Source organism: Diceros bicornis, chromosome 1 (assembly GCF_020826845.1).
Source record: "Diceros bicornis minor isolate mBicDic1 chromosome 1, mDicBic1.mat.cur, whole genome shotgun sequence".
Classification (NCBI taxonomy): Eukaryota; Metazoa; Chordata; class Mammalia; order Perissodactyla; family Rhinocerotidae; genus Diceros; species Diceros bicornis.
The window spans coordinates 40,992,317-41,010,555 of record NC_080740.1 but is presented as its reverse complement, the minus strand read 5'-3'; the positions used below and the strand labels follow the sequence as shown (position 1 = coordinate 41,010,555).

The 18,239-nt window shown below is 36.0% G+C and overlaps 1 protein-coding gene across 1 annotated transcript in view; it reads right to left on the bottom strand.

Moving 5' to 3' along the window:
• Positions 1-18,239, bottom strand: part of HSD17B4 (hydroxysteroid 17-beta dehydrogenase 4) — a 91,047-nt gene that overhangs the window by 18,083 nt on the left and 54,725 nt on the right. Inside the window, exons 17-22 of the mRNA XM_058539153.1 lie at positions 15,218-15,283; positions 7,173-7,242; positions 6,225-6,331; positions 4,821-4,907; positions 1,903-1,989; positions 771-909 (exon numbers count right to left, since the gene is read on the bottom strand). Coding sequence (XP_058395136.1) covers positions 771-909; positions 1,903-1,989; positions 4,821-4,907; positions 6,225-6,331; positions 7,173-7,242; positions 15,218-15,283 — 556 coding nt within the window. The remainder of the gene's footprint in view (positions 1-770; positions 910-1,902; positions 1,990-4,820; positions 4,908-6,224; positions 6,332-7,172; positions 7,243-15,217; positions 15,284-18,239) is intronic.

The window sequence follows — 18,239 nt, the reverse complement described above, 5'->3', positions numbered from 1 at the left end:
CGGACACTGCAATCTAATATATACCACAGCATAGGAAAGTTTGTGCCAGGATTAAGAATATGGGTCACATTCTTAAGCAGATGCAAAAGGTATGGTAGGATTTTTTTTTTCCTGTTCTCTTTTTATCACCTAATTTCTCTTTCTTCATAAAATGGTATCAAAGTCCCTTAGGATTTCCATATTAGTAAATGGAAATGTGACTGCTTTCTTTCTGCAGCAACTTGGTTTATATTGGATGCCTTACCAAGTTGCTAACATGGCACTCTATTAGATAATTTTCCTAGACTAGATATAATTATCTTTGATTGCCACCTGTATACATCAAGAAAATAATTATGACTTTATACTGATAACTAAGGTGATAACCCAAATTATTAATGTTTGAGGATGAAAAAAACAATTTTAGAATTGTCAAAATATAATGATTTAAAAATACTTCATTTGACTTGATGTACTTTCTTTATGTTTAAGAGGAATCTGAAGATTAAAGAAGCATGCAGCTAAGATGACTGTTTAAAAGTACAAATTTCAGATGTTCCAATGAAATCTTTAAAATACATATTTTCATTTTAATTGATTCCCTACCTCTCTAAAAAACATACCTGTCTTCGGGTGCCCTGAAACTTGTTACTTCCCACGAAAACCAAGTTACCTAAGAAGGTAGGATTTACCTATCTTCAAAGAGACAGGCTTTAATTATGACAAGGATACTTTATCTTTATTTACTAAGAATTATCATAGAATATTATAAAGTCAGGGATATGACTTACTCCACTTAGCTGCAGTATTTCCACCTTTAGTGATATGCCACTCAAACACAGCATTTACTTTCTTTACCACTTGGTGCCCGATATCCTTAAGGCGGCGACCTATTTCCTCAAATACAAGGGTACTCTGAAGCTCCCCACCCTACCAAAAAAGAGAAAATTTAATTTTAAAAGTTATGTAAAAATGACTCAAGGGGAAAAATTATTACAAAATATATGCACAATAAGGTGATTTTTTAAAAACCTGCATATAAGTAAGGCAAACTTTTTTTTTTCACACAAGCCTTCTTTCACACTTTCCTTATATTTATTTACATCATCCAGAATCTCAGTCCTCTTAATAAAAGGATTTTACTTTTATCAGAATTCAGAAATAACATTTTAAAAGTAAACTAGGAACTGGATAGCCCATGTCCTAACTTCAGCAGTAAGATACTGGATAAATCAATCAACTTCTGTGGTCTCATTTCCCTATTTGTAAAATAGGACTAAATTACATGAAGCCTGAATTTCTTTCTAGCTCTAAAACTTCTTAAGGGATTCTCTAAATTTTCTTAAAGGGATTTTAATTTTCAGTCAGTTATATGATAATATGGCTAATGACAGACCATTAAAGACCATGCGTATGAAAATGTCAACATTACAAAGCTAATATTTTAGAGACAGAGAATACAAACATTTTTATTAAAAGTCTCAATATGTTAATAGAGAATAACACAAATGTTTTAATAAATAATATATGCTATTGTTTTTATATCTGCATACAAAGCTTTATATAAATATTTAAATCAGGAAAAAGTACAGGATATTTAACTTTTTAATCTATTTTTCTCCAAAATACTGTTTGCTTAAGATTTCTCATTAAATAAACTGATTTACTTACTCTAGAACTAGAAAATTAATTATTTTCTCTTGAAAGATACCTTAATATCCTCAAAAAAAACTTTTAAAACTTTCCTAAGTTGTCAAAATTTCCCTTTTATTCCAAGCAGTTCTGAATTAATGTCCTCCAGTTCAAGTATTAAGAACCTTTCACAGCTCTTAATTTTCTAAAGCAGCCTGAACATTCTTTAAGTGATCTTAACTGAAATTCATAAATCAGGAAATGACTTGGATACCACTTTTTATCACCTACCTCTGAGGGTGTCTTAGCTAAAATATCAGATGTTGGCACAAGATCCACATATGCATTTGAAATGACAATGTCTCCAGTTTCTTGGATCTTATAAAGGGTATAAGAGGAAAAAAAACAAACAAAACTGTTCACTCTAACGATTCCAATAAAACACAATGTCATTGCAAAACAGTATAAAGTCTTTTAAAAGAAATTTACATTTTTTCCTCATATGAAAAAGAAAACAGTAATCCAAATTTAATAGTTCACAAATCAAATGTCAAGATGAAAAAACACGAAGGCTTACTGATTTAACACGATTGTCATTAACCTTAACTGTAGAATCGACTCAAGCCCTTTTAAACAATACTGATGATCAGGACCCAGTTCCCAAAATTCCAATTTAAATGGTCTGGGGTGCTGCCTGGGCACTGGTATTGCAAGGATATAACTGTGTCTAATGGGGAGCCAGGTGAGAACTGATACATTCTTACATAGGAAAAGGCACGGCACAACATCCACATGAGGTAGTGGGACTCAAAGTACATTTGTTCTGTTGATATGGAATAAAATTGGCTAGCAACAGGCCACAGTGGTCTTTTTAAAGTAACAATTCTAGTTCTTATTTCAAACAGGAAGTATACATTAGCATAAACTAAATGCTTAAATAGCATTTTATCAAAATATTCATTAAAGGAACTCAAATTCTAATTCCTAATACTTCATCTAAAATTATTCTAATGCCTATTTCATAAAATTATGGTATTGCTACATATATAAGACAGTGTCTAAAACTTAAAGTAGCATTTATTAAAACTAATTTTTAACAATGAAGATCACTCTCCCTTGACTACTTCCCATCATACTTCAGAAGAAAAAAAGATCTTAACAATTTGTTCATTTCATTTCAAATTATATACAGTGAAAAGCATGGAAAGAGAAAATTTATGACCAAAATACAGTGCACTTTAGTAAATTACTTTCTTGTAACCAAGCCAAGCATATCATTTGGAACATTAGTTTAAAATGTTACTTAAAATATAACATGAAGCAAGGAAGAAAGGGAGGGAAGGAGGGAGGAAGGCAGGGAAGGATTCCTCTATATAATAGAAAAAGAATACATATAATCACTGGAGGAAAAATAGCTAATATACTGAAAAGATAAGAAGACATGCTTAGAATTTATCAAAATGGCAAAAATGTATTATATTTACACATTAAATTATTTTCAACACTTTAAGTTTGTATCCATAGAAATTATTTCTGGGGGCCGGCCCCGTGGCTTAGCGGTTAAGTGCCCACGCTCCCCTACTGGCGGCCCGGGTTCGGATCCCGGGCACGCACCGACGCACTGCTTCTTTGGCCATGCTGAGTCTGAGTCCTACATACAGAAACTAGAAGGATGTGCAACTATGACATACAACTATCTACTGGGGCTTTGGGGGGAAAAAAAAAAAGAAATTATTTCTGTACTGTTCGTTACTAGAATTGTGGAAAAATAAAAACCTGTAATGCAGTCATGGTCCTTAACACTTTGAGAGTTCATAATCTTATTATGAACAAAAATAAAACTTACATGAAATAATTAGAAAATAAGAGGGCTCCAGAATATGCATCACAAACATTAATGGCAAGAGGATTTCAGAGAGAGCCAATATGTGTGCTTGTACAGGTGGGGAAAGGGGAGTAGTTAAGGGATTGCCTCTAAGGGCGAGGGAGAGCTTGAACTGAAGCCTAAAAGACAGAGGAATTTGAAAATTGAAATACGCATATATTAATCAGGAGAATGATACTGCAAGCAGCAGGAAGTAATAAGGCGTAAGGCAACCAGATAAATAAGAGTTCTTCAAGGTTATTATTTACGAAAGAAATCATGATACAGTAAAAAGAGTTAGGGCCCTGGGATCTAAGCTTTGAGCCAGGCAGACATGCGTTTCTACCCCAGCCCTACCACTTTCTGTGTGACTATAAGCAAGTTATTTAGGAGACCTAAATCTAGGTTTTCTTATACTAAATGTAGAGTTATTATGTATATTAGAAATAATGGTACAGCCTGCTTATAGGTACTCAATAAGTAGAAGTTATTATTATTGCTGGTGTTTGAACTGCTCAACACAAACCACCTGTGCAGCACAAAATGATCAGGCCAAAAAGTATCAGCCTGGTCAACTATGTTAACAAAAAATATCTTTAAAAAACTTACAAATAAAAAGGATGACTGCATGTTCTTTTAGCATTTTACTGGAGGACTGCTAACAAAATTACTTAGCTCTATAGGGAGATACTTTTATTTGTCTTGTCAGTTACTATTAACTAGGACCAGACTCTGTGATATAAGATGTTAATTTGTGGATTTTTGTGTGATTAAGATGCACATGATTTCTGTCCAGTAGAAAAGATAACCACAAAGGATATGGTTTTATTGTTCTGTAGGACATTAACTAGTCTTGTCTCTAACTTAGCAAAAGTATTTTAGAATTCCTTTCCTGTTGGACTATATGAACACTGTTGTTCTAATTCTCTTTTAAACCAGTTTTATCATCTTGCTAGCCCCTTCATTAAGGAATTAAATACATTTTTGTCATGTTTACATTTTATATCTGTCTGAGAGTCATGCCTTTAATTTTTTGAAGATTATATTTTGACAACAGCTTGACTGATTGGTTGAGCCAAAAAGATATGGTTGGTTGGGTTTTCAAAATAGCTGCACCACTGCTACGTAGACAGGCACCAATTTAGTTGAGAATAAAACAGAAAATAAAAAACAAGGTACGGAAGCATCTTATTTGCAATTAAAACTTACCACAGATTTAAAAAAAACTTTCTACGTTGGTCTCATGTCCATAGTACTAACCAAAAGAATGCTAAGATGAAACACAATTATAGGGTCTGGTGAAGAGGATAACAAAACAAAGCACCTGTAACTACTTTATTCATACCTTGGTTTGGAAATGGATTCTATTTCCTTCCTTCCACATCTCAGTTTGTAGAGTTTGTCCTGGATATACTGGTTTTGCAAAACGAACCTTTAAAAAAAATGAGTTTGGGGTTAAAAATGTTTTTAAATTAAGCTTTCTTACTTGTGGGGAAAAATATTGGGAAGGAGGCTGGAGAGCATAAAAGGAAGAAAAGAGAGGTTTAAATATATCTGAATTCATAAAGTAATAAACATAATAGTAGTAATGATAAATTTAGTAGAGAAAGGATATATTAGTATAAACTAATTCTTTGTCTTTCAAAGTATAGAGTCAATAAATAGTGTTCAATCTTGACAAATCAAGAAACCAAAGCATAATCATATTAAGTAGAGTTATACAAGTAACCACCAGGACAACTTAAAAGAAGCACTTAAAAGTGGTACTAATCCAGGGAATAAGATCTGGGGTGGGCCTATAGGACAAAATAATCCCATTTTTTTTGTGTGTGTGTGTGAGGAAGATCAGCCCTGAGCTAACACCCGTGCCCATCTTCCTCCACTTTATGTGGGACGCCGCCACAGCATGGCCTGACAAGCAGTACGTTGGTGGGCGCCTGGGGTCCAAACCCGGGCTGCCAGCAGTGGAGCACGCGCACTTAACCACTATGCCACAGGGCTGGCCCCAAAATAATCCCACTTTTTATTTCATAATTTTTTATATTTTATTTGCTCTGTGTATATATTATTGTAAAAACTAGTTATAATAAAATGAAAAACATGAGAATAATCAGTGCTATTACAGGCAAGGCATCATAAAATGCATTTCATGGCTGCATGGAGCACAAACTGATAAAAGCTTTTGGAGCTATTCGACGGTCTTGAACTTTTTCTTTTAGTATATGTCTATTGACTTACACTTACGCAAAAATACTGTGTGCCAAGATAGTTTTCTTTGTAATTTATAATGGATGAAAACCTGAAGCCAACTTAAAAGTACAAAAACTAAAATCAATATGTAGCTATCCTATTGATACAGGTGTATGTTTATTAGAGTTCAAATGCAGCCACTTAACAATTTCAATTAAACTAAGGCAGATTACAAAACAGTAAAAAAAAATCTTTTTTTAAGATCAATCTCGAGTTTTTGTTAAGGCATATATGCTGATATATGTAAGCTCCTAATTAATATATAAAACGATCCAATTAAACTGTAAAAATTATAACTGTATATGATATCCTTCATGATGCACATGTAATAGAGGCATTTATAGCTACAAAAAGAAAACATGCTGATTGCAAAGTCAAATAATAAAAATGTCTACTGTTCAGTACAGTAACTATTTTAAATGAAGTCACTAAAACTCCTTTTCATCTTTAAAAAAAAAAAAGGAACTAATGGTCAAATTAGGCAATAATATACATATACCTTAATAGCCTTGAATCTTGACACATCATTATCTGCAAACTGCTGTAAAACCTGCCTGGCAGAAAATCCAAATGTACATAGTCCATGTAATATGGGCTTGTCAAAACCTAAAAAAAAGAGACAGAGTTTAGTTAGATATAGGCACATTTCATGATTAAAAACCAAGAATAGTTAATTCGGGATTTCAAAAATATATCCTTAAACTACATTAGCATGAATTATACTATCTAGTTTAAGAAACATGGAGGGCTGGCCCCGTGGCTTAGCGGTTAAGTGCGCGCGCTCCGCTGCTGGCGGCCCGGGTTCGGATCCCGGGCACGCACCGACGCACTGCTTCTCCAGCCATGCTGAGGCCGCGTCCCACATACAGCAACTAGAAGGATGTGCAGCTATGACATACAACTATCTACTGGGGCTTTGGGGGAAAAAATAAATAAAAAATTATAAAAAAAGAAAGAAACATGGAAAATATTTTATAAATAATACTTTCTAGGAGAGAATTATGAAATAAACAAAGAAAAAAAAAACAAGAAAAGAATGTTAGAGATCTGGGAACACAAAGAATTGTTTTGTTTAGCTTTGGCTGTAACTATGAAATCATCCATGGTGATTTCAATATCCATGTATGTAGATGATTCTTCCCTAACTTCTCAGGACCTGCTCTCTCCTCCAATGACCTTGCCCTCCGTGATAACTAAGACACCCACCCCCTCGGTCCTATCCTAGACCTTCCACTAGCAGAAGCTTCCTTCCACCATAATCTGAATTTCACGTACACCATTTTCTGTACTCTACTTCCTACCTTTCCATATCCTTTGCATAAATATATTGGAGGGGACTATTTTTAAAATGTTACTCGAACTACCAGTCATAAGTAGCAATGTCTTTAAGCATTATTTAGATGACTGAGCTAATATTTTTCATTGATACATATTATTAGCAACTCACCTGCTAAACTAGCAAAGTTAGGATCAATGTGCAAGGGATTCCAGTCTCCACTGAGGCGGTACAAAGCAGCCTGTGGAGAAAGAATTATAAAAGTAACTAGCACTCAGTGCTTTCTTAGAATACATTAAAACAAAAAACAGGAAATATGGCTGGTTATTGTTTAAGAAATGCATCATAATGTACCTAATTGAAGCTTTGATTAAAAAATAACTATTTGTAACAAAAGATTAACTATAAATCAAATGCTTTTTGTAACACCTGCCACTGAAATCAGCTTGGGGGCAGGGGAGGGCGGGGAGGACTGTCAAATAATAAGAAGGGGAGCCAAGAACTACATCTGAGTATAACACTGGTTACCACTACCTAAAGAGAAAATCACAAAAGGAACCCATCAATCTACTCTCAATAAAACACAATGAACATAAAGTAAATGTTGATAGCTGCTTCTAACCAAGCAAAACTTATGCCAACTTTCTTAACGGGTTGTTTTAAATTGAAGCCTGTAACACAATACTAGACATATAAACATAAAGACTCATCACAAACTTTCATTCTCCAGGTACACTAAAGCCTGAGCATCAGCTCGTCCTGCAAGAAAACAGACTGATACCTTGTCATTAAGATTAAATTTCTGCTTAGTCTAGATTTTCAGATCGCTTCTTTCCTCAGATGAGGCAGGACTAGCAGAAAGATATAAATAATAGAAAAAAGTCACCATACTTTACAGCATTTAAATTCTGCATTTTTCAAACTAGAGAATACTTTTCAGTTCTGAAGGGGAGAAATTCACAAAACAGCTAACAGTAAGTATTTAATGTATCGGTAAATTAACCTGAGCCTCCTTCGAATCTACCTCAAGACTTCTTCCCTTTCTCATCAATTGCTTTGTTAAGCTTTGTAAGACTATTAAAATGTTGCATAAGGACTAGCCATGTCAGCATACCTGACTTTCTTAATTACTGTTTTTTTGATATTTTTAATTGTTGATTATTTTTTAACAAATTTTATTTACAGAAAATAACTGTCTATAATTCATAGGAAAATGTCATTTCCTTTTCAATATGCTTTGTATAATTTTAATTTATAATTTATATTTTATATGTATGCTAATTTACATACTAATGTAAAAATTACAAATTAATGTAAAAATATTTTACAAATTAATGTAAAAAATATTAATTTTAATTACAAAATAAAATTTACATATTAATTAGGAGCATGCATATATGCCTTAACAAAAACTTGAGATCTTTAAAATAATTTTTTTTTTTTACTGTTTTGTAGTCCACCTTAATTCAATTGAAATTGTTAAGTGGCTGCATTTGAACTCTGCATTTGAGCTCTTTCCCCTCCCTATCACCCTATATGATAGTTCTATAAATTATTCACTTTTTCAATGACTCAATATTTTTTTCCCTTTTTATGTCATCTAAAAATAACCAAATCAAATCAACAACTATCGAATAGTGGTGACTTGCAAGAGTCTGTATAAGATGTTGGAGGATTAAATGATAATTTTTAAAAAGCACTTTATAGGGGCCAGCGCCATGGCACAGTGGTTAAGTTTGGTGTGCTCTGCTTTGGCAACCCGGGTTCACGGGTTCAGATCCCAGGTGCAGACCTACACCACGCGTCAGCCATGCTGAGGCAGCGACTCACATACAAAATAGAGGAAGATCAGCACAGATGTTAGCTCAGGGACAATCTTCCTCAAGAAAAAAAGAGAGGAAGATTGGCAACAGATGTTAGCTCAGGGTGACTCTTCCTCACCAGAAAAAAAAAGCACTTCACAAACAATAAAACACTAGGCAAATATACATCATCATGTTGCATAGAAATGAACAAAAAGATACATTGCAAAGCCTGAAGGGAAAGTTGTCAAATACATGATAGATTACAGGCTTTGGCCCCAGACAGACCTCGGTTCAAATGCAGTTCTGCCATTAATGGGCAAGTTTCTTTATCACCCTAAGCCTCAATTTTCTATTTAAAAAACTGAGAGGTTAATAAATCGCTTATAAAGCATTATCCTTGGTAAATATTAATATGTAAATAAATGTGTGCAATTACTACTATTTTAAAAGATTATAGCAACAGTATAAGGCAACCAAGTTTTTAAGATTAGTACCAGTATTCTTATCCCTCAGATATCATTTCTATGAATGAAAAGAAACAACTCTTCTAAAGAAATCATATTAAAGGAATATGAAAAATTTCATACTATTTCAATGATAGCATTGCTTCCTACAGACAGCATAGTTAGCAAAGACAAAAAAGATCCATCGCGAAAAATTACTAAAGTCAATTGATTGGATGTTTAACTAAATTCAATCATAATGCAAAATAATTGTTCTCCAAATAAAAAGGAACACTGTCAAGACTTATTTTCTGAATATTCCAAAGGACTTGCATATTTCAGAAGGAAAGCTAAAAGCTTCTTGTTTTGTTTCATTTCTGCCTAAATATAAAAATCACAAAATTCATACAAACACACACACACAAAAACCAAGAAAAATAGCTATATATTGTCTTACTTGTGTATTAAATGTGAGTGGGAGGATCTTCTATATAAGAGTAAATTAGGTCTTAATTTTATTTTTAAAAATTGTACCATTAAGTTAAACCAAATGCCAAATAAAAAGGCTCAGGAATCAGTGCTTCCCAAATCCTCACATCTTCCAAAAAAGCATACAGATCAACAAGAAGAACAAATACAATTAGATCCCAAGCCTACAGTGTAGGTAGAAGACAGAGAACACCGTAAACTTCAAATTCTCATAATTAGAAAAACAGACACCAACATCCAACAGAGCTCTCTTCTGAGCACCCTCTCAAAGCTACTGTGGAGAGTGGCAGGGGGGTGAGGAGGAGAGCGCAGAAGCAGTGCATGGAAAAGATAACAGGAAAAGAAAGAAAAATCACCTCTAGACAGAGAAAGTCCACTTTAAGGACAAAAATACTGAGAAAAATCCTGGAAGATAAGAACACTGACTACAGAGAAAAGAATTACAAATGCACGGGCCTCCAGATGGCAGTCCCAGAAAGGCAACACTTCTAACGGAGAAGAGGATAAAACAAAGACATCCCCTTTGAAGACTGGATGTGAAGGAAAAAAGAAGCAAGAGGGGAAATTTATGATCCTGCAAGATAAAGATAACTAAAAATAATTTTTTAATAAAACATCTCCCACAATGTCCCACTCCAAAAAGCCATCCATTAAAGAAAATGCACTTTGCTACACTGACAAAAGAGGGCAATCCTGAATTCCTTGAAGAGAGAATCTTGTAAACCATCCCAACCTACCAGCATTACCCACGAAACGCATATAGGTACATAATCTTCTTCTGTGCAAAGGGCAAAACAAAAGAGAAAATAAGAAAAAAAACATTATAATAAATGAAATTCCCCCCAAAAAAAACAACTATCAATCAGAAGAAAACTATAACACAACACTCAAGTATCTGGGGATATGAAACAAGCATCTTGAGTCTGAAATTCAAAAACTAAGAATATAAGTGGACAACAAGCATGAAGAAAGGAAGTAAGAGATGATTAAACTCAGGAAAGAAATGGAAGGAAAAAAATCAACATCATATCAGAAATGAAGACTAAATTATAAGGTGCCCAAAAGAGAACATATTCAAATAAAAATTTAATAAGGGCCATAGAAAAAAAGGAGGAAAAGAACCAAGAGAATGGAAATGAGATCAAGAAAGAAGGACAGAGATAAAGTAGTTGAAAGGCAGATAGAAAAAGATCCAACGTACACATAATTGGAGTACTTGAAGAAAGAAAAATAAAACAATGAATGAGAACTAACATTTAAAATTACAATCCTAGAAAACTTTTTGAAAATAAAAGAAGATCTGAATATACATATTAAAAAGGCCCACCAACTACATGGGAAAACTAACCTGGAATGAGCAACAATGAGACATATCTTAGTAAAACTATCAGACTTTAAAGATAAAGAAAAAAATCCTAAGGGCCTCAAGGATAAAGATCAAGTAACTCAGAGGAAGATAATTAGACTAGGATTAGACGTCTCAAACGCAACATACAAAGCAAGGCAACAATGGAACACCATTTTTAAAAAACTCAATATTTCATATCCAGCCAAGCTGTCCTTCAAGTCTAGGGTATAGAAAAACTGTCTTAAATACATAGGAACCAAAGGAATACCACAGACATGAGCCCTTCTTAGGGAACCTACTACAGGAGGAGCTTTATTCAACCAAGAGATGATGGGGGAACCTTTGGCAAAAGGACTGACAAATTCAATTGCAAATCTAAGACTAAAACAAAGATGGGGAAGAGAGTGGAAGAATAATACATAAATGTTAAATGTCTTGAAAAAGTAAAATTAATACATGCCAAAAAATGGGAACAACAAGGGAGAGAGAAACAAGAAAATAAAAGAGGCCCTTTAATTGTTATACAAGAAACAAGTAGAAAACAAAGGACAGCAACAAAAACTGGAAACCAGATAGCAATAAATGAGGAAATGAGGTACTGAGGACATATAAAAAGGTACAGGACTTCCACCTCTGGTCATAATGGGGTACCCAGGATAGACTTACTCTTCCACTGAAAACAACTAAAAAAAAAAAGTTTTTTTAAAGGGTGTATGGAGACAGTGTTCTTAGACATTGGACAGTAGGCAGTGCAGGATTGCGATTCTTGACAGAAGAGAAACAAACAAGATGAATTCTACAATTGCCACAGCTTTCTGCCTGAGAGCACTTTCCAGACTGCCATGAAAGAAGGAAAACCCAAACAGCAAAACAGTCTCAAGGAGTTAAAGAGATAAAGATCAAAGTTCTGGGATACTGTGCGGCTGGAATGTGTATGTACTAAAAGATGAGGAACCTACATAGAAAAGAGCTACAGAAATCTAAATAGAGGTCCCCTTGAGGGCCATACAGGAAGGCCCCGGAAGATGAGACACCACATGAAGGAAGGCATGTGGAGAAGATTAGAGGCACCCCAGCCAACAGCCAGCACTAAGACCCTAGACTTGTGAACGAAGCCACCTTGGTCTTCCAGTCCTGCCTAGTCACCCTCTGAGAACAGCTACATGAGTGATAGCCAACACCATTTGCAGCAGAAGGACCCAGTCAACCCACAAAGTTGTCAAAAGTAATAAATAATTGTTTCAAAATAAAACAAAACAAAAAAGGCTGTACTGGTAATATACATGGCAATATAATAAAGAATTATATTTTAATAGATAGTATAACCAATATGCCCAAAACTAACTTTACTTAATGATGATGATAGCTAAAATCCTAATTGTTAGAATAAATAGTATAAGATATGTATCTGTGGAAACTGGACATTTGTTTTTGTTCTCCCCAAATGCAAAGCCTGACATCTGATATCTATTCATTCTTTGGTCTTTCTGGATTATTGGGGATGAATTATCTACTTATTAATTATGAAAAGCTACAAAGTACACTTATAATGTCCTACCACCTTAAAGATGAAGAAATTCTCCTAAAGACATGATAAATATCCCAGAAGTGATATTGGTAGAGGTAAAAACATGGTTGTCAGTTCCCTTACTGATTGAAAAGTTACTTAATACCTAGCACAAAGTTTACGCTATAATGGCATAATTTTTTCCTTATTTCCACCTCTCCTTAAAGATTTACCCATCCACGATCATCTCTCACTACTCTCCAGTGTGAATGCTGTAATTCTTACTCCTTGTACACTCTTCATGCTCTCCTCTCTTACAGTCTGCTATCATTATTTTTTTTTCTTTTGTGAGGAAGATCGGCCCTGAGCTAACATCTGCCAATTCTCCTCTTTTTGCTGAGGAAGACTGGCCCTGGGCTAACATCCATGCCCATCTTCCTCCACTTTATATGGGACACCGCCACAGCACGGCTTGACAAGCAGTGTGTCGGTGCGCACCCAGGATCCAAACCAATGAACTCCGGGCCGCCACAGTGGAGCACACGCACTTAACAGCTTGCGCCCCCAGGCCGGCTCCAGTATCATTACTTCTTATCCCCTTCCCGGCCACACTGCAAGCCCTACATCTCTGGTAAGAGAGACTATCCATACACCATTTGAGTTCAGCTAAGTCCCATCTTTCCTACCAAACCCTTCCACATATCATTTCCTAATGAGTATCCCTTCTCTGAATGTCCACAGCACTTGCTCCATAATTCAAATCCTTGTACTTAAATCATTCGTTGTTTGGAATAGGTGCCTTAGTTATACAGACATCTACATCTTGAGTATGCGAGTGTCCTTTCAGCTCCTTGACAACAGATCACACTTCTTCTAGATTTGTATCTCCTATAGCACAGATCCAGTTGAAAACAACCCACAAATCCCCTGAACTTTATGCAAAGTTTTATGCAAAATATTTTTTGAAGAAACAGTAGGTAGCTTTCATCATGTTCTTGAATGACCATATGATACAAAATGGTCAGGAACCTCTGTCAAATGATGGGTGACCATTATTTATACAAAAAATATTTAACTTAAAAACTGTCCTTTGTCACACAGCAAAACAGTCAACTCTCCTAAAGGCTAACAAGTTCTATTCATCTGAAAAAGAGTAAAAGAAAGAAATTCTCTCTACTTACTGAGTGTAGAAATTCAAGCCTTGGAAACTACTCAGCTTTTCTTATCTACAGCAGATACATTTTATGATTTCAGTAACCCAAGAATAATAAAGGCGCATTGTTGAGCTTTCTGAACCACGAAACCATGAAGCCTTTTCTGTTCTTTAGCACTCTAATAAAATTAATTTCACTATGCAGCTTTAATTAAACAAAAATATGGGTGCCTTCTTAAGAAACTGATAAGAAGCAGGGATGGGAAAAACATTTCAAGGCAAAAACTAATCTGAGGAAAAAAGTATTATTCTTTCCGCCACCCAATTATATAGTGTAGAAAAAAAATACAATTAATATGTACCAATCTTAATTCTTTCTGGCTCATGAAATAATATATTTGCCAACATAAATCCTGCAGAAGTTCTCATACCAAGCATATCAAAATTAACATAAAAAAATAAGTAAACTTGGGGCCGGCCCGGTGGCGCAAGCGGTTAAGTGTGCACGTTCCACTGCGGTGGCCCGGGGTTCGCCGGTTCGGATCCCGGGTGCGCACCGATGCACCGCTTGTTAAGCCATGCTGTGGCGGCGTCCCATATAAAGTAGAGGAAGATGGGCATGGATGTTAGCCCAGGGCCAGTCTTCCTCAGCAAAAAAGAGGAGGATTGGCATTGGATGTTAGCTCAGGGCTGGTCCTCCTCACACACAAAAAAAATAAGTAAACTTTATAAACAAGTTATAAACAATGTGCTGTCATTCCATGGTCACTCACAGCATAACTTCGGAGCTTTACTTATTCTGTTCTACATCTGCATGTGTAGTCTTCTGGCCACCTTAGAGAAAAATCTTCAGGTCTCTCAAAAACAAAATTGCTTTTCTCATCTTTATGGTTATCTTTTGTTTTTTAAATCTTTGCATGCTCACAGAATTTCTTAACTTACAGGGTATTTTATCTCCTCCATCAGAAAACAAATTATTTATGCTAAATAAAAGAGATAAAATGACCTACCTCTTCTAACACGCTTTATTTTGCCTGTCCCCTAAAGTTAGCAAATAATAATCTGTTTCCAAGCAATGTAGTCAGCTTTCTTTCCCAAGAGAGAAAGGATGACTAAAATTTGCCTTTCAATTCTTTTCATCCTGCTTCCTGAGGCTTTCACAAAATTCTTCACTACTAAGCTAGGCAATTTCTTTAAGGCAAGCACTCCACTGCCAACATAGCATGATGCTTTTTGAATTGACTAATGAAAAGCCACTTTATTTTTCTTTTGATACCTAATGGAGAAAAAAATTGATAAGTAAAAATGTAGAAAGAATGAATTCCAACCACAGAAATATGTCATTATTTTTATTCTGTTGAAAGACACAGCCACTACTTTTGGACTCACAAAATTACAGGGTATCTGAGTTATAAATCTAACAGTGTCAGCAGTCAAATGGCTTTATCACTTTTCAAAAATATAATCTTACCTGATTAAGTGAGGTGGTGTCTGCACGTACAGCATCAGGAGGTCTATTAGGTATGGCTACAGCTGCCTGAAATCAAAAACATTATATGTTAAATACTAACAAAGTATTGTTACTCTCTTTACCCAAACTGATATTTGACAAACCACTATGTTTCAATATAATAAAATCTGCAAGTTGGATAAAAAGGTGTTTTTTTTTAGTATTTTATGTTCAGGAGATAATTACCTTTAAAATTTCAGAACTTTTTGAGTTCCCTGAAATGACCTTGTTTAATGAAAGGAATCATATAATCAGATCCGTTCTCTAGGCCACGAGGGAAAAAAAGGTCAAGACTTTTTTCCCAATGGAAAAGATGATGATAACTATACAAATTAGACATTCACATCTAAATTGATTTAATCTTTAAATGCACTTTACTAAGGGTGTGGATCTCTTTGCATTTATATCCTATTTGGAGCTTAAGCTTCTCGGATGTGTACATTAATGTTTTTCATCAAAGCCATTATTCCTTCAATTATTTTTTCTGCTACTTTCTCTCTTTCCCCTCTTTCAGATACTCCCATTACAAGAATGCTGGTATACTTAATGGTATCCCACATTTCTCTGAGGCTCTTCATTCTTTTTCTTTTCTTCATTTTTTTCTCTCTGTTCTTCAGACAGATATAGATAGATAAACAGATCATCAAGTTTTTTTTTTTTTTTTTTTTTTTTTTTTTTTTTTTTTTTGTGAGGAGATCAGCCCTGAGCTAACATCCGCCAATCCTCCTCTTTTTTTTTTTTTTGCTGAGGAAGACGGCCCTGGGCTAACATCTGTGCCTATCTTCCTCCACTTTATATGGGACGCCGCCACAGCATGGCTTACCAAGCAGTGCGTCGGTGCGCGCCCGGGATCCGAACCAGCAAACCCTGGGCCGCCGCAGCGGAGCGCGCGCACTTAACCGCTTGCGCCACCGGGCCGGCCCCGATCATCAAGTTTTTTTATTCTTTCTTCTGCCAGTTCAAATCTACTGCTCAGCTCCTCCAGTACATTAATAATGCTTCATTTCAGTTATTGTACTTTCAGCTCCAGAACTTTTATTTGGATCTTTTTTATAATTTCTATTTATTTATTTTCTCTAATGAGTCACTGTCATCATACTTTCCCTTACTTCTTTAACCATGGTTTCCTTTAGTTCTTTGAACATATTTACAATAACCACTTTGAAGTCTTTGTCTATTAAGTCCTCTCAAAGGCAGTTTCTGTTGCCTGTTTTGTTTCGTTTTGTTTTGTTTTCCTAGCTATGAATCACATTCTCCTGTTTCTTTCATGTCTCGTAATTTTTGGTTGATAATCAGACATTTTAGATAACATATTGTAGCAACTCTGGATACTGATCCCCCACCCCCTTCCAGGGCTTGTTGTTACTGTTAACTTCTTTATTTGTTTAGTGACTTGGCTAGACTACTTTAGTTAAGTCTATGTCCCCCACAGTATGCAGCCTCTGATGGTGCTCCTCAGAGGGTACAGCCCTGTGCAAGCACACAATCACTCTGGGATGACCATGGTCTTAGCAGGCCTCTCTATCATTGTCTCTCTCTGATCTCTCTGTTAAACGGTCTGCCTCTTTTGGTATTATATCCAGCTGTTAGGCTCCGCTAATTGCCAGATGATTGCTCTATTATTTTCAACAATGCCCTGTGGCATAAATTGTTCCACAGTCTGATCCAATTAAACTCAGGCCCCTTTGCAGGGGTAGTCTTTGAGGGCAGTCTTTGAGGTTTGTTATGATCCCATGGGCTCCTCTTCACTGTCTCTTTCCATTGTTCTCTCTAGTAAACTTCTAGTTGGGCTACTTGACCTTACTGATCTCATGGAGCTACCAGCCGCCTCTTGATTGTTTATCACTAAAGTAATCTTGGTGAACACTCTTACTTTTTTTTTTTTTCCTGAGAAAGATTAGCCCTGAGCTAACATCTGTTGCCAATCCTCCTCTTTTTTGCTGAGGAAGACTGGCCCTGGGCTAACACTCGTGCCCATCCTTCTCTACTTTACATGGGATGCCACCACAGCATGGCTTGATAAGAGATGCGTAGGTCCGCGCCCAAGATCCGAACCTGAGAACCCTGGGCTGCCAAAGCGGAGCGCATGAACCCAACCACTATGCCACCGGGCCGGCCCCAAGAGAGACTCTTACTTTTGAACTTCCAAATACTCTGTTCCAAAATGAGTCAGTTTCCCTGGGAAGAGTTTCAGAGCTCTCTATCATTACGGCCTGCCTTGCCCCCTGGGCAAAATTTCTGCACCACTGCAGCAGAGATGGGGACAAGGACAGTGGCCCACTTCTCGCCAAGTGACATCCTCACTTTATAAGAAGGGTGCCAGGCAGGGGTAGTAGCTTCTGGTATTCTCAGCTTGCTTCTCCCAGCATGGAACCCCCACCCTATGAGCAAGCTGAGGCAAGAGAGACAAGGGCCTAGTATTCTCAGCCTGCCATAGATGGAACAGAGTTTCAACCCTACAAGTTGAGGCTGTGTGGAGGAAGACAGCACCACAACTCTTAGCCCTTTTACCCAGAATGGAGCTTCTGCAACACAAGCTGGTGCGGGAATAAGAAAAACTAGTGACCTGCTCCTCCTAGGAAGAAAGTGTGGTCTTATTCTGGGAGCTGGAGGCACAGGGATCCTGTGTTCTTGGCTGCACATGCCTAGAGGGGAGCTTCTGTCATGCTGAGTCAGGGGAAGAGGGAAGGAGAGACTTGTGGCTCAAATGCCATAGATTCTCACTGTTCTCACCAAGATATAGATTTTCTTGAATAAATATTTCTTCACTTGCTATATGCCCTTAGGACAATTCCCAGAGACTTTAAATTTTTACATATACAATTTTTACTAGTTATGATTGTTTCACTGGGGAGAGGGTCCAAGGAATTCCTCATACCATCATTCCAGAACTAGTCTCTCAATATTGCTTTAGGTAATACTTTATTTACTCCAGAAGAATGTTTATTACAGTATAATCTTATTACCTCAGATAAGTTAGAGG